The 21072-nt window shown below is 43.5% G+C and overlaps 1 protein-coding gene across 6 annotated transcripts in view; it reads right to left on the minus strand.

Moving 5' to 3' along the window:
* The window catches only part of LOC122620351, a 33423-nt gene that overhangs the window by 6250 nt on the left and 6101 nt on the right, over nucleotides 1-21072 (minus strand). Inside the window, exons 1-4 of one of the 6 annotated variants that reach the window (XM_043797774.1) lie at nucleotides 12146-12397; nucleotides 11165-11227; nucleotides 1309-1577; nucleotides 81-635 (exon numbers count right to left, since the gene is read on the minus strand). In XM_043797774.1, the coding sequence (XP_043653709.1) occupies nucleotides 81-635; nucleotides 1309-1577; nucleotides 11165-11172 (832 nt within the window). In that variant the 5' untranslated portion in view covers nucleotides 11173-11227; nucleotides 12146-12397. Of the gene's footprint in view, nucleotides 1-80; nucleotides 636-1308; nucleotides 1578-11164; nucleotides 11228-12139; nucleotides 12398-14062; nucleotides 14461-20417; nucleotides 20778-21072 lie in introns of those variants that run through there. The other 5 variants (XM_043797773.1, XM_043797775.1, XM_043797776.1 and 2 more) reach the window with 5 other exon arrangements.

Consider the following 21072-nt stretch of genomic DNA (forward strand, 5'->3'; position numbering starts at 1 on the left):
CAAACTTAGCAATAAGCTTAAGAAGACTAGAAACGGTGGCGATGCGTGCCATGTATGTGGATAGGATTTGTGGGTCATACCATGCAGATGCAGATTGTTCTGCGTCAGTTTGTCCAGCTGGGCCTGGGCCAACTTCAGCTGTTTCTTGGACATTTTGCTGCTCCGCGGATGAGGTGTGTTTCCCGGGATCTTACTGCGCAGCTGTATCGGCTGCCTGTGCACCGAAAGTTGGCCATTCGCCGAGGCATTCTCATCGCCCAGGGGTGGTGAATCCAATTCCGATGAGCCCGTCTCATCGTGATCATCCCGTAGCTTGGCATTTTTGGGCTGCGAGTGCCGCGAAATGCACAGTTGTGATTGGGAATTCGATTGGGAATCGGTACGTGAGTGGGGCAGAAGGAATTCCATTTCCTTGAGATCCTGGGAGTGGCAGGAGATGGCTGTCCGTATCTTGGCTACTGCCGCATGCTGCGTCAACTGCTCCGACCAGCGACTGGTGGACAGCAATGGGGCCGGATAGTAGGTGGGATAGTTGTCCTGGTTGTTATTGATGCCGCCACTGGGATTAACCACCTTCTCCCGCAGCCTGACACTATCGATGTCAGCGTCACGTTTATCTTGCGGCAATATGTTGTCTGTGCGAATATCGTGATTTGTGTTGAATACAAATAAAGAAGGGAAATCAAATTAAATGCAAAAATGAAAATCAAATAAAGGATATGTGGAAATAAAACGCAGATGTGTGTGTGCATATATTTACAATGGCAAATGACCAGGAGCACCACGTTGCGTATGTGTGTGGAAATGTAATTTAATTACAGTAATTGTCGTTTCTGCTTGCGATTAATTAAATATTAAACATTAATGCCGTTCACTCCTATTCATAGCCGCTATTATTTTCTATGCAATTGGGAATGCCGTTGCCTATGACCAAAGCCAATTAAATTAATTATGCACAAACCGTTGTGGATGCAAGCCATGTGTGTGTTTTAGAGCATGTGTGTGTTGTAGTGTGTTATATGTGGTATCCGTGAAGCAGCCAACCCACCTGGACCCGAATTAACAAACCCACCCACCCAGGGGCAGTCGGTGAACCCAACCAGCCACCCACCAATTTTCATTCAATTGACTTTAATTCGCTGCCATAGCCCAGCAGATATATATATGGTTTGTTGTGTGAGCAAGCATTAACGATGATATGATGTGGCTCAGTTTTTTAATTACCCCTCATGGGGGCTTCTTCATCCACTATATGTTGATATGTATATATACGGGTTAAGGGCAGCCAGAGAATTACCGATCTCTTACCATCGATGGCATAGTGGCTGTGGCGACGTTGCTGTTGCGCCGCTGCTGGCGATGCTGATGGTGACGATGATGTGGAGGTGGCTGTGGATCGGGCGGTGGCGGTGGCGGTGGCCCGATGCGGGGACACTTTCAATTGACAGAACCTGGTCAGCTCGTTGAGCGTGTGAAACGATTTCTGGCGGACGAAGACCGCCGGAGAACGCAGACAGCTGCTCATCGGTAGCTTCTGCGGCATATTGGAGAGCTTGGTGCTATCGCTGTGGTAGCATCTGCAAGAGCGCACAACATTAACGACCCGATTTGGTCATGGATTAGGCCAGTTTTTACTGTCTTCACATGTGTGCAGCCTGCTTTATATACTCGTACACGTGCATGTGTATCTACGTATTCATGCACACTCGTGAAATGAATATTCATCCTCCTAGTCTCGAGTCTCGAGCCTCGAATCTCCCACCAGTTTTACGGGTTTCGCCGATGGTCGTAAACAAATGGAATGCATGGCAAAGACATATGCAAACGAGTTACCAAGAAAAATCGCTGTGTGATGTAATGATAAAGCACGGGAATATCTGCCCTGGGAAACCCTACCCTTGAAATAGACCCACAGCTGCCGTTCCATTCATATGACACAGGCCATTTGGCATCGGTCATTGACCCACTTGCAGGGTATAAAAATCTCGATTGATGGGCAATAAAAGAGTTTGGCAAAACACAAACAAAGCCATTGAAACATAACTGAGACAAACACGAACTTCCACTGAATCACTGTTTTAGTCGTTTCCGAAGCTTCACCAAATGGGAGTTTTATTGGCTAGAAGAAAATGCACGAACAACTCATTTTGCACACATGAAATGCATTTTAAAGCGATGCATACACTTTTAAGGGGATACGAAATTCTTTAGTAAAGCTTTTCAAGAGTAGTTGAAAAACAATCTTTGTTTTCTTTAGGTCTCCCCAGGTAATAACTTCCTCGTCACCATTTCATTTTTTGTAGGATTTAAGAGGCACCTACAAAGAATTCAGGTAGAAAATCAGTTTCGATAAAAAAATAAACATTCCTTTGAATCCGCTTTCTGTTGTTTGGTTTCCCAAGCAGATTTGATTCACTCGAACAGCAACGTTTTTAAAGTAGAATGACATTCACTTTCGTCATGGGAACATTTTAGCTACACTAGTTCTTCAAATGTGAAATTTGTTTAAATGGCTGGATCAAATGATTTTTAACTAAATCAAGAGTAGATGCTATTAGTCACAACAATCTTAATCACAACGATTTCAAATTCATATACCACTTTGCACTGTTTACAATATGCAATCACACTGCTGAGATCTTTGAAAGATTTAAATTGAAGGGCGTAAAGGACACCTACGGCTGTTCAGATAGGGCATCGGCTTCCGAATCGTGGCCGTGCGCATGCGCGTCGTTCCATAGATGCCCTGCTGGGCATGTAGAGTGATGTCCGCCAGCACGCCACTGGATTCCTCGCCACTCAAGGTCTTCTCCAGATCCGAGTCGAGTGTGGCTCTCGGTGCGAGTTCGGTTCGCCGGCAGTAGCTCTCGGGGATCTGGAGCAGCTTGCAAGCCTTCCGGGGCAGCTTTGCACCCACTGGCAAGCTGGACATGAGCCTTTCGATGCCCAGTTCATCGTGGTCACAGGAATCGGAGTTCATCGCTCTTTTCAGCGGCACAAATTCGTTCTTGCCCTTCACTTTGGTGGTCAGCACAGCCACTGCATCCAGATCGCCCAGCATGCGTAGTGCCTTGGCCGCTTTGCTTTTGTCCAAGGTGGCCGATCCTCGCGAGCTGCGATTGCGCATGTGCAGCTGGGTGCGCAGCTTAAAGGGAGACTGCATTGGCAGGGCGGGACTGTGCAGCTTGTTTTTTAGCCGCCGTAGGGAGGAACGGACCGAGTGAGAGCGCCGCAAGGCGGGCAGCGAGTCCTCGCTCTCATTGTCCTTCCGCGGGGTCATTATGTCTGCCGCCGCCGCCTCCTGCTGATCCTTGAACTTGGCATACGAACTGAGAGCCTTGCGACGCTCCATTGGTCACAGCAATGTTAGCACTCTACTTTTTGTTATGGTTTTTTAATACGGCTTTTCTTTTGTATTAGTTTTTACGAGGAGGCATGTCCTCCGTACGACGAGGTTTCCCGCTTTTCGATTGGGTTTTTATGCGTGGATTTTCCGTTGTGCGCGTCGCGTGGTTCAAACTCAAACTGAGAGCAGACAAGAGAAGTGGACGTGATTCAGAAGCAATTGTACAGCCCGCAGGCTCTCTGGATCACAGGCTCTCTCTGGTCCTGTTTATCCCTCACGATCTCTCACTTTACAGTTGAGGTCAGCTAAATAGCACTCGAATGTGAGCTCCCACATATAAGCCATAGAATTCCTGCACGCAATTCGTATGATAAAGTTGAACTTCAGGCAATCAGTATGCTTATATTGTAATGATAACCATTAAGACCAATGCTAAAACTAAGATACGCATGTGCCATTTGTTACAAATTAACTTGGCTGCCCTAAACATCAGTGATTACCCACTGATAAGAGCAACTATTTTCATGTCAAAAGATTAGGGCAGATAAGATACGCATAATTGATCACATAATTAAATTGACTCATGTTTAGTGTGCTATAATAGATTTGCAAAATTTACCCAAGGCAACTCCTATTATACTTTCCGCAACTGTATCTCAAAGTACTTCCTATAAAGAGGGTCGCTTTGGTACCTCAATGCTCTCTTTCTCTCGCTCACTGAGTTCCCGACGCGCTACCTACCCTCCAAATGTTGTTTTCAGGAAATATCAATCTACTTGATCCCTGTTTACTGGGCTTCGCGCTTTTGGTTTAATTTTAGACTGGGTCCGCATTTACATACAGAAACCTACCTATACCTGCCTTACAACTCGCCTAAGCTGTCGCGGTTCCTGAAAATCCTTAGGATGCCTTTGTTCTGCATCCGCGAGGGTGAGCGGGTGTCGTAAAATCAATTATCGGGTATTTCGAGCGTCGCGAAGCAAGAACAAATCAGCTGTGGTCCTTGGAGGACAAATGCATCGCTGTCGTCGAGTCCTGGCCCTGATTTATCGATGTCTGTCTACACCTAAGGGTACATGTAGGTGTCGTCGTCGCCCCGAGCAATGAAGACAAATGGAATAAATGAAATTTACGTCGCGTCTAGAAGTCGTCGAAAGTCAGTCCCTGATTAGCCTCACAAAATGGAAAACTAATTGGAACACCGAAATCGAAAGACCCATACGAGACTTCGAGTATGCGCCCCCAATCGCAGCGAAACTGGTTTCATTTTTCAAATTGCTTCTATCTTGTACATACATACGTGTGCGTTTCGGTTTGAATCCCATTTGTTTGCTAATTTTAGACAACAATGTCCCCATGTGGATGAGTGTCGCACGCTCGTTTTGGTCCACCTGTCAACAGCCCCTTAGTTCCTCGAAAATGCTGAGAGCTATTGTGACTCGGATATCATCTATTAATATTTAAACGTTGGGCGAGGTCAGTGACGAAGGGCGTTTTTGTGGTGACTCAGGCCAGCCTCTGACTTAGATTCGGATTGAAGCTCTGGTTTTGAGAAACATTTCTACATTGATTCACAGCCCGATTGAATAGTCACACCTTTGGTATTTGTTAGCAACCATCTGTCTGCGTTATTCTTAACTAAGTTAATGTGTACCTTTAAATAACATTTTATGCAATTTAATAAGTGGGTTGCGTTATTGTTATTGTAGCTATTCTCTGATTGTTTTCCTTGCTTTAAGCACACGGTTATATTCGATGAACATGTATTAAAAAGTATACTTTAAAAGATAATATGTTATTATTTATTTTTGCTACCCTAGTTAGGTAATTTGCAGTTTGAAAATATGTATATGGCTTTATTAAAGCAGAATCCAAATTATGAATCATACCAACTTCATTGAAAATGGTATTTGGTTCTATCGTCAATAGAAACCCCAGTTCTTAAACAAAAGCGGATTAGCTTAGGGCTATTTAAGTGATAAAATCAGGGAGTTAACTTTTGCCCCTGCCCCCTCAAATCAACCTAAACTGTCAATTGGGGGTGTGCAATAAATAAAATTTGCTGACCCATAAACTTGAAAAAAGCGAGAGTGACACTAACGAAAAAATGCTGGAGATGGAACTGGGAGCCGAGACTTGATGCCCTGGGCACTCGGTTTTGCAATTGCAGGATAATAAAATTTATGAAGCTACGCCGCACAAAATTGCCCAACATAAATCACGGCGAACGTTCTCGACGACAGCTTCGTTGGAATGGGATCCAATGATGTGAGAGGACGGGATGGAGGTCATCGAATCCTCTGGCCACCCAAATCCTCTCGGGTAGACAAAACAACATAATCCACTTAATGGAGACGACAAGGGAGTCCCGATAATGGGAGTCGTCGTCTCTCCTTTCTGGAAAACCCCGTAAATTATGCAGAATTTATCTTACATTCTGTGCTGTCATAATTGTCAAATCTACCACACATTTAGCAAACTTACGAGGGGCAGACAAGTTGCCAAGCAACCAAGCAGCCAACCGAGTGAGCAGCCCAGCATTTTCGACTTAATTTAAATAAATTTGCCGCTTCCTCAATAAAAGCAGCTTTGAGAACGCTGGATGTGCCTCGTTCTGGAGTCTCGAGTTGGAAATGAGGAAAAGGCCAGTGGAGGCAGAAGGCAGCCGGGCGCAAACAAAAAGCATATTTTATATGACTCTGATTTCGAGTGCAAATCGCATTATGAGGAGTTCAGCGGAAACGCTAATTGAATTTAAGTAACCATACCCCCTCTCTCAAAGGCATTTCTGCCGGATAAATTGTGGCGGCAGGCGGGTAAGTGGAGCTTTCAACTTGACCTTTGTCTCTGCAATCAGCAAACGCATTTAATTCTATTGGTTTACTGTGCCAAATCACGAAACTAATGTATTCATATTAATCAGATATGCAAATTGGACCCTCGTCGCTATCACAGTTACCAAATGGAAGAAAAAAACGCACTCTCTTGGTCGAAAAAGTCCCAGCCAAAATGGCAATAAACGTTTCGACCGGGTCACTCGGACTCGCCCAACTTCCTGGCCCATTTTTGCCCCGGCCATCTTCCGCCCGATCCGCTGTGGAAACAAACACAAACCAATAAGCCAGCATTTAAAATTATGTAAATCCAGCGCGATTTGCACAAAGTTTTTGCCGTTGACTATTTTTTTTTTTTTTTTTTTTCGGTTTTCTGTGGGATTTCTCTCCTTTTTTTTTCCTTCGTGCGGGTCAAGGCGCAAATCTGTCGTGCATAAAGGGATCTCGTTTTTTGCGTAGATTTGTACTTTTTTGGGTTTTTAGACTTTTGGCCTGCAAATTGAAAAGTTTATGCGGGATATGGGACTAGAGTTCGGGGGAAAGGGAGTGCACTATTAACATGGTCTAAATACGCACACAGCAAAAGTTTCGGAATCAACACAGAACTTTGAACTTACTAATTTTTCAAGCCCTTAAGTCAATTGTGGTTTTGCATCGTATTTATTTCAGCATGTTTTTTCTGAAAAGCCACTCGTGCTTTGAAAATTTCATTTGGAGCTATGCTCGCATACGTGGCACAATTTCTTCCAAAAAAGTACGAGCCCCAACCACTATTAATTCGAACAGCATGTGATTTTTTCAGTGTGCAATGTTCAACACACGATAGTTTCGATACTATTACAGATAGCGTATGTCAATGTTTTTTTCTTAAAGAGAATTTTGTTCTCTTTACGATGATAAAAAAATATTTCTTGTATTTACAACAACAACAAAAATATGAGTACTTTATTCAAAACGTAGACTTAAGAGATAAGAAAAAATTGACCACTATTAATTCGAACGCTGCGCAAGCTTACCGTTATCTCAAAAGAAGAACAAAACAAAAGCAACCAATCTAACGGAATCACTATCTAGTTAAAATCTGCAAATAATAACACAATGCAGAATGCAAAAAAATTTAAATTACTGCAGATCAGTCAAAGTTTAGCAACGATGGCACGTGGTAAACCTATTTGCACCGAAATCAGAATATTGATTAGGGATTATTATAAATCTGGGAAGACAATCACAGATATAAGCAAACAACTTAACTTGTCTAAGTCGTCGGTCCATGGGGTTATTCAATTGTTCAAGAAAACTGGGAACATTGAAAGTAATATCGCAAAAAGAGGCCGAACATCAGCAATAACACCCCGTGACAAAAGGGAACTGGCCAAAATTGTCAAGTCTGATCGTCGCCAATCTTTAAGAAATTTGGCTTCAGAGTGGTCGCAGAAAATTGGAAAAACTGTGAAACGACAGCAGTTAAAAAATATTGGATATGGATTCTATAAAGTATGTTTTATTATACTTTTTATATCATAACCAATAACTTATCTGACTCATAGGCCAAGGAAAAACCCTTGCTTACGCTTCGTCAAAAAAAAAAGCGTTTGCAATGGGCTCGTGAAAGGATGTCTTGGACTCAAAGACAATAATGGGACACCATCATATTTAGCGATGAAGCTAAATTTGATGTAAGTGTCGGCGATACAAGAAAACGAGTAATCCGTACAAAGGGAGAAGCATATCATAAAGACTGCCTTAAAAGGACAGTAAAGTTTCCTGCAAGCCTTATGGTATGGGGATGTATGTCTGCCAAAGGGTTAGGAAAACTACATTTTATTGAAGGAACGGTTAACGCTGCAAAATATATTAATATTTTGGAAGATAGTTTGCTGCCATCAATACCAAAACTGGCAGACTGTGGTGAATTCACCTTTCAGCAGGACGGAGCATCATCGCACACAGCCAAAACAACAAAAAATTGGCTTCAATATAAACAAATGGAGGTTTTAGATTGGCCAGCAAATAGTCCTGATCTAAGCCCCATTGAAAATATTTGGTGGCTAATGAAAAGAAAGCTTCGCAATGAGCCACAAAGGAACATTTCTGACCTTAAAATAAAATTGCAAGAGATGTGGGACTCGATTTCTCGAGAACATTGCCAAAATTTGTTGAAATCAATGCCAAAACGTATTAAATGTGTAATACAGGCCAAAGGTGACGTTACACAATTTTAATTTATATTAATTTGTTATATTAAGCAGCGTTCGAATTAATAGTGGTCAATTTTTTCTTATCTCTTAAGTCTACGTTTTGAATAAAGTACTCATATTTTTGTTGTTGTTGTAAATACAAGAAATATTTTTTTATCATCGTAAAGAGAACAAAATTCTCTTTAAGAAAAAATACATTGACATACGCTATCTGTAATAGTATCGAAACTATCGTGTGTTGAACATTGCACACTGCAAAAATCACATGCTGTTCGAATTAATAGTGGTTGGGGCTCGTATTCGTGTCTCTCCTTTTAAGAAATTGGCATTTCTCCCGATTTTTGCGAGCTAATAAAGAGCCACTTTGTTCACGTTATTACATTTTCCAAATGAAACTTCCTCGTAAAAATTGGTATTGCGTTTCTTTCACGGTTCGCAAAATTGTTGGCCTTGTTACAAATTGCTCGGGAGACCAAGTTTAGCCTGTAAGAAAGCTTAATCGGTACATTTGGGTCACTCACTACCAATACAAGTGTGTGTCCCACTGCCTGTTCGTGTGACCTTTGCGGGCATTAAGTTCAAAAGTCGCACAAGTTTTCTCTGCGGCTGCCACAGAGCATTTGACATATGTGCCGCCCGTAGCCCAAAGCCATTCATTTGCATTCTCCTATGTGTATCTGTATCTGTAGCTGTATCTGTATCTGTATCTGTATCTACAAACTGTGTATATCCGCCCGGTTGCCGTGTTTGAGGGATTCGGAATCGGAATCGGATTGGGATTGGAGTTGGTATTGGGGGTCGCCGTGTGGGTTATACGTGCTCATTGCGTTCTTTGACAAACGTGACAAACGCAACTTCAATTCAGCCGTCGAAGATATGTAGGGAATCACAGCTATAACGACAACGACAACGACAACGGCAAGCATTCCATTTATATTGTTTGATATAAAAGTCTTTTGATTGATTTCGCTTTGCTTATCTGCTTTGTAAAGCGATTGCCATGAGAACACACATAGAAACCGAATGGAAATAGCCATAGACATAGCTTTAGTAACCGGTGGATAACCTGGGGTCAGGCGGGTTAGAAACCGAGAGAGTTAAGGGAGTTGGGGGGCCAACTGAAGACCATTATGGTGTTACAGTTTGCACGACTCGTTGGTCGCGTTGTTCGACATTTGAAAATCGATGCGAGGGCCTTTAAAGATATGCTCCTATTACAGGCAGGGCTTTAAAAAATTAGCATTTCTGGGAACTTAATGACTCAGGCGTGGGCGCTGTCGTTCTGGATCCGTTGCTAATGAAGGCATTGAATGGACGTTTTTGGAAGAGACTGAGAATTGTCATACGACAGAGCTCCCCCTTTGTTTTCGAACTCTAGAGCTACATATAAAAGCGGTTCTTATTCAAATTTCGTTACCGCACAAGTCACGCTATTCCCCCATTTCGCTAAAGAGCGCTTCAAATCACACATTCTACCTTAATCATGGGGAACACACCTATGGGATTGGGGGTTCTCTACCTTATCTGCAGACATACTTATTGTACAATACACATTGACGACAACTGATATCTTTGCGCGCTTGTTGTTTCGTTGCCTTCCAATGTTTATTTTTCAGCCATGAGCTGCGCAAGTTTTTGAGCTGCCAAAACCAGCAAATGCGATAACTATAAGATGGGCGGAGGAAGCGGTGGAGGGCTATATGTACATAAGTAAACAAACTTAAGGCATTGCTAAAAGTTGCCAGCAATGTGCCACAACAAATTTCACGATGAATTCTTTTTAATCAAACATTTAAAACTTTTTAATAAGTGCACAACTCCAAATAAAATAGAATAGCGAAGGCAAACGCAAACATAAACTTTGGCCTGCGGGGTGTTCTTAAGTGCTTGGGGTCGCTACTCCTTCCCAACCCCACCAACATCCACTTTACAGGTGACTATGGATCACGGAACTTGGCTGCACTGGGAGAAATTGCATCTCTTCTTTTAAATAAAAAAATGTATATAGCGAAAAATCGATAATAATAGATGAATAATAGACGAAAATCCCTATTATGATAAATTTTTTCAGTGCACAGTTTTGGTTCATGCTTTAGAGCAACTAACTATTATTATTGATGTTTTATTATAATTGTTTTTGTACTACTTTTTGGCTGAAAGGTAAACTCATACATTCGTTTTTTGAACTCTATGTGCGGAATCAATGGAGGGTTTACGATTTTGTTTTGCTAAACGAACCAAGATAGAAACAATGGCTAAAAACAACCGTTGAAATATTAATGGTCAGCGTGAACTTCGGCTTGAATTGCTAGCAAAGTGGGTGGAAAATGGAAAATGGGAAAATGGAACTTGGTGGCCTAGGAAAATTGCGTGCTGAGCCAAATTTGCAGCTGTCAGCGGCAGAAAGTGCAGTAAACAAACCGCAAGGCACAACATGCACGCTGGGAAAACGCAGTTGGAAATGAAAAACTTAGCTGGCGAGATTTTTTTTTTATAATGCCGGGTTTTTCCTAACTAACGGATGAAACATTTTCCTTTTCAGACGCCGACAACTTTGACTTTCCTGCGGTGTGAATAAACCTTGGTTAACAAAAGCCAAGACGACGCAAAAATGTTGCAATAGTTGAAGTTTTTCATGTCGTTGCATATTTTTCAACCTTCCCCTTCAACCCCCTAACCATCACTCAAAAAACATCAACAAAGAGGCTGCCTTTGTGTAAGAGTGTGTGTCTCTGGTTTGGGTGTGTGTGTGTGTGCTAAAGGTGAAGTATGTGTGCGTTGCTTACCTGTTCATTGTGCGGGGAGCGTATTTAAAATTGCTGCACAAACCACTTTAATGAAAACGTCGACTGTGAAAACAACACAACAAATGAGACAACAACAAAGATCAGTCGGCTTGCAAAAAGCTTTTTACAGTTGCAGTTCCTTGTGGCTGTGTGTGTGCGAGCGAGAGAAGAGCTTACACAGAGAGAAAACTATTCGGTTTAAGTTTGAATACAACTTTAGAATTGAAAAATTTTTTTTATTGACAGCATACTTTTAACTCAATTATGCTGCGTATTTCATAGATTATTTTAAATTTAATTTGTGGGTTATGATTTAATTTAGTGGACACCAGGCAAGCTAATTTTGTTTATCTAATTTTTATTGTGTTAATGCACCAACTTGTTAATAATTTGAATTGTTTGGAGTGTAAATAATTATGTTGCATCAAGAAGGGGGCGGCATGCAGTGAAGAAGAAGACGCATCAGAAGGGAGACATTTTGATAGACACGTGAGTAAATTGCTCTCGCCTGCTCTCCCGTTCCCTTTTCTCTTGCCGTCCCTCTCTGCCGCAAAAGCAAAAGTTCACTTTCGCTGCCCCCTCTCTTTCCTTTCGCCTGAGCAACTGTTGTTGTGGCGGCTCCCACAAAGTTGGACATGCAATCCAATTACCGTTAGAGCACAACTGTCTCCCAGCAAATTGCAGTTTTTACTGGCACGTAATATTTAATTAACATTGCTAATAAACACACACTACGAATTTCTCTTTGCCCCGCGGCTGTTTTTGTGTGTATTTTTTTAAATACTGTTTTGACTTTAAGGTTTCTTTTTTTAACGAAAGCGACGCCTTTAGTTTTTTGACACTTCTTTAGCAGCACACACACACTTTTCGTTGGCTCTCTCTTTTTTAACAGGTAACACCAACAAACTGATCTCTCTCCCTCTCGCAACACTCACACAGCGACACAGCAAACAGGTAGCGGGTATATGCACGTACACTTACACACACGCAGGCGCAGCAAGCGAAGCAGAAACAAAACGCAAAGAGACGCGTTTTTTCATTTGCGCAATTTTTCAAATTCACCAGGAATCCGGGATCTTATTCAGCACTTTCAAACAAATAATAAAACATCCATCTATTGGATTTGGATTATAATCAAGGGATTCACCAATTGGAGCGCTCGTTTTTTTCAAAACAGTAACGATCGTGGGGGAAATTCTTATTCGCGACGCCGACAAGCAGTGCGCTCTCCGCTCAAAAGACGATCGCTGACTGAGAAATGAGAAAAGCAAGTTGCTTTTCAGTTGTTGCGCCTGCGATCGTGATCGTGGGGAATAATAGTTGTTGTCTGCCGGCGTCGCAGTCGGCGTTTGCGTTGGCGTTAGCGTTGGCCGTTAATGGTCAGCGCTTCACAGTTAATCGCTGGTCTCCAAGAAGACGCCATTTTAGTGGTATGATATTCATAAAACTAGCTAGAAACCTGTATAGATCTAGCTATTTTGTATGTTTTCAATGCAAAGTGGTCAGCACTGGAGGTTACTCTTTTGTGGCGCTGCAACTTGTAGGCTTCTCTGCTGGGGGCAGCGATAAAGCGGAATTGTGAATGGGAGAGAAGAGGCATGCTCTCAGAAAGTCTATTTCTTGCTATCGCAGCAAAAGCATATTCCATGGGGGGTTTTGAAAGGAAGCTCGGCTTTATTAAATCTTTTATCACAGGCAATTCCTCGAAGAAACCGATAAATGCAGTTACACAGTAATAATTACTATAAATTGATCAATTATGAAACGAGAAATACTATCTGGAAAATACTTAATAATATATAATTTGCTTTACAGCTTTGCCCCATTACTTTAGTAAAATGAACTGGATAATTGCAGTGACATCATATCTTATTTGAAGTCTAGTTGTACATGCATGTGCTTATTTCTCAATATGTAACTATAATCCGCTGGGCTTACTGATTTGTGTTAATCGTAGCCTTGTTCCGGCTTTTCATTTCTTCTACTCCGATAGGCTGTGCTTTGAAGTGCACTTCCAGGAAAAGTTTGGCTACGAAGTTTTGCTTTAGGGAAGCCGCTTGGAGCATTTTGAACAACTTTTGGTTTTATCCTGGTAACCATTTCAACGGATTGAACCACGAAGCACTACCTGAAAAGTTTTCACCTTTTGCTTGTTGAGTATTTTAAGGCCTTGAAAGTTTGTTTTCATCGGCGTCTATGCTAATGTTTCACCTTTAAACAAAGTTTGTGCAGATTCGCTGCATTAAATCGAATGTCTGATTTATGCGCGCCGCTCTGCGATTTTCAATCTTTTAGACTTTCAGCTTCGGGCACTTGGCCCAAGTGGCAATCGATTTAATTCCGCGCCTGCCCGGCTTTCCATCCGGAAAACTCAAGTGCGCATTTGAATTTCAATCAGCCGGCTGCAGCGAAATAAATAAGCCACCGATGACTAGAACGACGAGCTCTTTCCGTCCACTTCCACTTCCCCTTCTGGCCAGGAAGTGAGCTTCCCAACGCAACAGTGTTGGGTGAGTTAGGATTTTTTTGTTCTATCTAGCTAGTTTTGGGAGAATAAAGTAAGATCATAAATGTGCTAACGGAAGTACGCATCTTTCATATAATTAATGTTCCTATATATGTATTTATCTTCAGCAGATGGGTAGTGTATAGGTGGTCAACGGAACCACTTATAATCCCACCTAAGTTCCAATTTATAGCTATCGTAATAATTGTTGTCACTAGGTTTCGAATAAAATTCTACAAAGCATAAGCTGTAAGGAAAAAGTTGAGTTTTAGAGTGCTTAAAGCGTAAGAAGAAAGTAGATTGGCTGGACAGCACTATCTATTGATACGGCACGCATCGCCTGGCAACAAAGTAGAAATTTTTGGATTCCGCATCTGTTTTTCCGCACTCACCGTTTATGATTCTGGTCAGCTTGGAGCGGCGCGTGGATGAGGGGCTGAGCATGCTCTCGCGTCGACTGCTGCTGGCGCTGCTGCCCCCGTTGCCGCCACCAGATGCGCCATGGTGAGCCGAGCCCGGTCCACCCGTTGCTGATCCGGATCCCAGTGTCGAGTCACCGTAATTGACATTCAGCTGGGCCTGCACCTGCGAGGCGAAGGAGCTGGACGTTGAGGTGGAGTACAGGCTGCTGGCCGAAGGACGTTTGCTGAATGGCGAGGGGCCGCCGGATGCGGAGGCCGAGGCACCAGGTCCCGTCACTGCCAGCGAGGGGCGTGGCGACTCACTAAACACAATCTCGGCAAAGGAATCGATGCTGGCCGAGCGCTGCAAGGCGCTGCTGTCCTTGCGCCTGCAAGAAAAAATAAATAAAGCAGATATAAAGTGGGAAAACACATAAACCACAGCCATGAAACACGAGGAGCAACTCAATGGATTCTGGCGGGGATTCCCTTGGGAGGAGGGCGCTGGTATCCCTCTAACAAGTGCAAACTTGCCGAGTATCGTAATTACTTCACGCTGTCTGACATTTTAATGAGCTGCCCGCCGACCATTAAGTGCCGCTGCGGTCACTGGCCGACCGGCCTAGTTGCCATAATGCGACCGTTCTTTATGGCCACGCCAAGAGGAGAAAGCCGCTCAACGGGGCAGCGGTACAAGTGTCGCCACTGCTGCGCAGGTGCACAGAGAAAAATTATGCAATTTAAAAATCACAGTATTATGATGTTTCCCAAAAACATAATTTTCAAAGCAGTTGACGTAGGAAAACTGTATGTTTTTAGATGTGGATAGGGATTTTAAGGATACTATTTTGTTTATTTTCAATGACCGATTGGTATGATTTTTCTGCAAGTGCAGCCACTACAGCGGACAGCTGGTGCTAATGCGATGCCGCGGATAAAGCTGACAAAGTTGACGCATGTTCATAGCCGGCAGAGCGTATTTCTTCATTCAAGTCAAACACTTTTCTGCGCTTTTCCCGCACTTTTCTTCGTTTTTTTCTTGCGTTCATGGGCTGGCACGCTTTTGCCCATGACTGGCCAAGTTTATGGCCTGCGAATGGAGGTGAGTGATGTGGCTGATGGGTCAGAGTAAACTGCAATTTACGGGCCACTTGGCGGCCTAGTAATGGATTAATTTGCCATCTGCCTGGGAATCGCTGATGGAATGGTATGGGCTGGACTGAGCTGAGCTGAGCTGGAGTTCATAAATTGACTGCACCGTGAATTTGAACTTTGGCTGCGAACTTTGTTTTTCATTTGCTGCATCATATTGTGCAGTGTTTACACCGCCCAGAATTCATTTGCAAGCCGCACACACAAATTGAGTTTGCCCCCAGCTCTTTTGCTCATTTACAGCATTTGCATAATCAGAGTCAAGTTGGCAAACTCGACCACATTAAGCACGCAACAGCCTTGAGATGAACTTTCTCTATGCCAGCGACTGGTAACCAGTTTGTCCTCCAATGAAAGCTCATATATTAAGGCGAGATTCGGTTGTGTGTCCGTGCAACATGTCGTATGCGCAACATTTTCAATTAAAACCGCAAAGGCTGTCGGCAATCTCATCGCCCTCGTAAATTCGAAACTGAGAGATGGGAATGGGGATGGAGATGGGGATTGGGATGGGGTTGGGGTACAGAGGACGCCGCCTTGTAGATGGATGCATTCGTACACACGCTAATTCTGTTAATCCGAAACCATAATAGAGACCCAGAGTCGCTCTTTGCGATGCTCGTCTTTTTCTCGGAACAATTAAGTGAGTTTGCAATTAAACACATTCATAATTTGCCAACAGCTAAATACGCTTAATCAACGCAAATTCAATCAAATTACGACGCTTTTAAGCAACAAACGAAGTGCTTCCCCAACCCCAACCCCAAGTGAACTCTTTCCCCATCAAGCTGGTACTTCCCTTGTAACACTGCGAGAAATGAAAAGTAACTTAAACCTGTATATAGAAAATGCATAAACATACAAAGTGTGCTTGATGAATAGGAATTTTTCTCCGTGTTCTTTCACATCCCATAATAAAGTGTGGTGCAAAAACTTGTACTCGTCATCGTCGTAGATGCCTGATGGCTGGGTTTGAGTGGGGTATCCATAGGTTGGATTGGGTTCTGGGGGTTTGGGGAGTGGCACGAACTATAAAGAACCCCCAAGCCACAGACACATTTCACGACAGGCGACAGGCGGCAAAGTAGACCCTAGTTAGCTCTACTTGACTTGCCGCTGTGTCGTGTTGCCCTTGCCAGTTGTCAACCTCATCGTGGGCGGGATTGGGATGCAGATGAGGAATGACAGGCGACCATATGCCCAGAGTTCTCAGCTCTTGGTTCTGCTACCATAAGATGGTAGCGTGTTTGCCAACAAACCTCAAAGTGTAGCTCTGGATGAGGCAGTCAGGAGCTGTCGATAGTAATGATTGTTATTAACTTATGCATACAAGCACTTTAGCCAACTGCCAACTGGTGGCAATAAGTCAAGAGCCGGGCCAAACAAACTGGGCCAGTGTTTTCCTTTCCCAGGGATACCATATTGGAAAATCAACAATGCTTGCGAGCATTCGACTTGACAGGGTCGTAAATGAATACTCTTGAGGTGCGAGGGCGAAATACATGATATATGGTATGATCTTAAGTCAATATAAATGTACAATTATAATATTTTTATACTTTCTTCCAGCTGCATGTTTTTCCGAGATAAATCTCTATGAAGTGTGAAGCTTTTATTTTTGAATGGCTATCGAAACTCTACGTTTTTCATTTAGTACATCTGTGATCGACCCTCTTTTGTGAGTGGTTTTCCCACCAGGTTTTTCTGTCATTTGAGTTTCTCATTTACATTTTGCACCCAACTGCCTGAATCAGATGCGATTCCCAGGAAATGTGCTAAGCACAGGTGACACATTTACGCACCCAATCCTTGAATGCTTAAATATTTCAGGCTTTCTTGGGGCGAAAGTGGGGTCGAAATGCTCTGCAAATTTCGGGGCATGTCCTTGGCAAACTCCTGTATGCTTTCAAGGAGGGAGGGAGAAAGTGTCAAGCTAGTGTGGAAAATGCTCCTAATGCGAACTGCCTGGCAGTTGACTCTGATGTTCAGATGTTCAGATGTGGGTTGGCAGCCCCGAAACAATTGACTGCGACATGGCTTAGTGTCGTCTGCAGAGTAATTGGATGTGAGTGAAAAGTGCATTGGGATATGGAAGTTAACTAACTCTGGATCGATATCCTTTTTGGGCTTTGGGTCCAGTTCAAATGAGCCGCACATTAGGCCTAATGACTGTTGGCCAACTTCAACCAGCCGGCGACCAGACTCATTCAGGGTCACATCTGGCAAATTTTTGGTTCTTGTCTGTCGTTCATCACATCAGTGGGTGGGGGTTTTCCACTCGCATTTTCCGACCTTTTATGCGAACACACACACAAACACACACACACGCACGCACCGAGATTCCACGCTCTAAGGACACAAAGTGAAACTGAAAATAAATCAGAAACAGAATGGCGGCCGTGCCGCACAAATTGATGTTGACATCAGCAAGTCGGCGACTTCGTCGGGGCTTTTAGCTCAACATTTTTGTATTATTATTTTTATTTTTCGGTTCCGTGAAGCCGCATGCAATTTATAAAATTTTACACTACATAACCTACCGCGACCGCCCACGCAACCCGGCTAATGAGTTTTGTCATTGTATTTGTTTTCGCATCGCTATGTGTGTGTTTCAGTGTGTTTGTGTGCGTGAGTCGGTGGGTGGTTTGGTGGGTCGGTGGGTGCATGGCGCACATGACGTATGCGCAATTTCAGTTATGGTTCGTTTACTCGAACTTCCAGTGGCATCTTGTTGTCCCAGCTAGTTTAGTGGCAGCCAGTCCTTCTTGCCACAGGAGCAGTGGCGTCGCGACGCACAACATTGGACTGGCTGCACGGTGGCAGGACACCATTTTATTGGCTCCGCTTCGCGTCCTTTCCATCTTGGCATACCCCTGAATTGGGAAAATGCGGGGGCATAACAGGCTATGACTTAGTATGAGCAGTTTTGTTTTAAATACAGGTCATATATTCGTTTATATATTAACTTCATATTATTGAAAATAAAAGGCGTTTGTTTGCCTGTGGCAGCTGTATTAATCTAATTACTGGCAGCTTCTGTTTGTTTTTCAATTATGCATATTTATTGGCGGCAGGGTCTTTTGTGTAAATGACAACTTTTGCCCTTTTGTGTGTGAAGCAAAAAATTGGAAATTTATTTATAAATGAAAGGTATTGTTTTTGACAGCCGAGCTGCAATAAAAGCAATCGTAGATTAAACTGGTCAATAAATCAGCCACAAATTAAAGAGCTGCTATATACCAGATATCCTTCAGTCGACTACCGCCTTTCTGCTCGTTCGCTTTCTTAAAACACTGAAGGTTTGGTGGACCGCCTCCATCTTTGTCTTTGGCTGTTGGCTCATGAATAATGCATTCATGAGCTCATTCATTCCCAGCTAGAATCCTGCACCCACTGCCCCACTACCCACTTTAACTTGGCCAACTTGGAGCTTTGCAGTTATTATTATGCGCATTGCTGCCTGCTACTCTTGCCATTTACGTTGTTTTACTTGCGAACAAGCTCGTTGGCTCTAAATTTAGCCATCTAACAACAACGATGGCCATATCGCAACCCAAAAAAAGAACCAGACTCCTTTTGCTTCGGTTTTGGGTTTTTGCATTTGCGAAATATCAAAGTTTAAACGCATAAAACAGTGGCATGGCCAGTGACGTTGCAGCGCCACTAGACTCACAATATTCGAGTACATATATCCTGTGTCCTGCTGTCCGACAGAGAAAGTGAAGTGAAGGCGACGGGGGGTGATGGGGCAGAGTGGCCGTGTGGCAGACAGAAAGCGTTGCAATCAGTGTTGTGGGGGGAGAGTGAGGGGAAAGGTCCTTTTGTACCTCCTGCGGCTTGTTTGCCAAAATGATTTTGCACTCTTGGCCATGGCCAACGCCAAGTGGTCCATTGTTCAATGCAGCAATGCTGCAGAGTTCAAGGCATACCCGTAGTGCTTTCCGCTCGTAAATTGCTTAATTCCGTGCGGGGACATGTGGTATGTGGAGTATACGAGCATATCCTTTGGCTGCACGTCGATAAATGTGCTTGCATAATTAATCAGGACTAGTTTTGATGCGCCCACAAATCCGTTGATGCTTGTGAATCTCGATACAGCATGTGTGCCGCAATTGGGAAAACCCATTTAGAATGTATTCCCCCGTCTCAATTATTCAATGTGGCTTAACAAAACACAAATTAAACCACAATTTAACAAGTGTGATTCGCTTTGGTCTGCTCATTGTTCGTGGATTGTACGCAATAGCGTATATATTTTATAATTTATATCGAAATCTATATCGCAATGTGCATAGCCACTAAAATGGGCCGCCAAACAGCAAGTGCTTTTGTTTAGTATATTTAATTGTTGCACTTGTAAAGTTGCGCTGTAAATGTATAATGGGCCTAGATAATTCAATAATAAAAGCATAAATGTGTATTAGTGCTAATTTAGCCATGTTGTTTAAAAACAATGCAAGTATTCAAGTAGTTTCCTGTTCATTAGTATTTCATGTATCACATGTTTTAGTAAGCTTATAAAGTTGTAGCATTAAGCATCCTTTCTCCCCTAGATCTCCACTTAATGGGATTGTTCGAATTATTCCCTAATTGGCTTCTTTGTGAGTGTGATTCAAACTTCAGTGTGGAAAGCAGCATTAAGTCCGTCTAATGCCACCTGCAAGTCAGCCAGCTGTGGTTTGATTTGTGCAACTTGTCGGGTGGAGCGAGTGACGTTAATTAAGCCAGCATCCTGTGGAGGGAAGGATGGGGCGGCGGAGGATGAAGTTGCTCCGGGCGTGTTAATCTTGCGACTGCATGTGTCTCCATTAGCCCGCCCGTGAGGCGTAACGAATAAAGACAAATGCGACACTCGAACGCAGAGCAGGCTGCTGTCCTGTCATCAAGTCCGTCCATCCAACCAACCATCCATCCAACCATCCATCCATCCATCCATCCATCCATCCATCCAGCCGTCCATCCAACCTGCCGTCCGTCCCTCTAAGCCAACTAAGCAACCAGCTAACCAGCCTCATGTGGCCGGCCATTAGGTGGCGCAGCCAGAGACACACGACCGAGATCAGCTTTCCAGCTTGAGGGCGTAAATGAAATTAGCTAATTGCACCAGCTCGCCACCAACAGTGCCACCAGCAGTCAGGCAGTGAGGCAGTCAAGGTGAAAGTTGACAGGAATGCCGTAAATTACGTATACGCACCTCTCCCAGGACAGACGACGTGGCGCCTCCTCGCCAAGTCCCAGACCCAGTCCTCTGCCCAGACTCTGGACCGCATTGTCAGCCGCGGGCGGTGGCTGCAGATTGGACCTGCCTGCCAGCGTGCTTGATTGATGCAGCAATTTGGCCAGACGCGTGAAGGTCGTGCTCGAGCCAGATGCAGATGCAGATGCAGAGCCACCAGATCCAGATCCAGATCCGGAGCTGGCTGACTCCGCCAGCGGCATCTCGTGAAGCGTGTGCTCCCTGGCCATTGGAGTGGAGGCTTCCGAGGAGGCGGCTGCCCGCTTTCGAGCTGCCAGGCGATAGGCTCGTGCGGCCACCACATGAGGAGCCGGAATCCTGCAAGGGAAGTTCGTAAACTTTATAATGAAATATACAGAAAATAGTGCAACTTTTGAAGTATATTATGTACTTCTATTTTTCTGTTAGGGAAAGTTTGCTTTGACTGACTTAATTACACATAACTTTCATTAATTATCGTAGTAAGTAGTTACCCTTTTAGTTCTAAAACAATCAGTTCAGCACTTCAACTTTTGCTGGACTTGAACAGCTGTTATCGCACTAATTTCTGTTCTTTGTTCGCCCCGCTTGTGTGAAATCCCCATTTCGGATTTTCTAATTAAGGGTTAATTCA

This window comes from Drosophila teissieri, chromosome 3R (assembly GCF_016746235.2).
Source record: "Drosophila teissieri strain GT53w chromosome 3R, Prin_Dtei_1.1, whole genome shotgun sequence".
Lineage (NCBI taxonomy): Eukaryota > Metazoa > Arthropoda > Insecta > Diptera > Drosophilidae > Drosophila > Drosophila teissieri.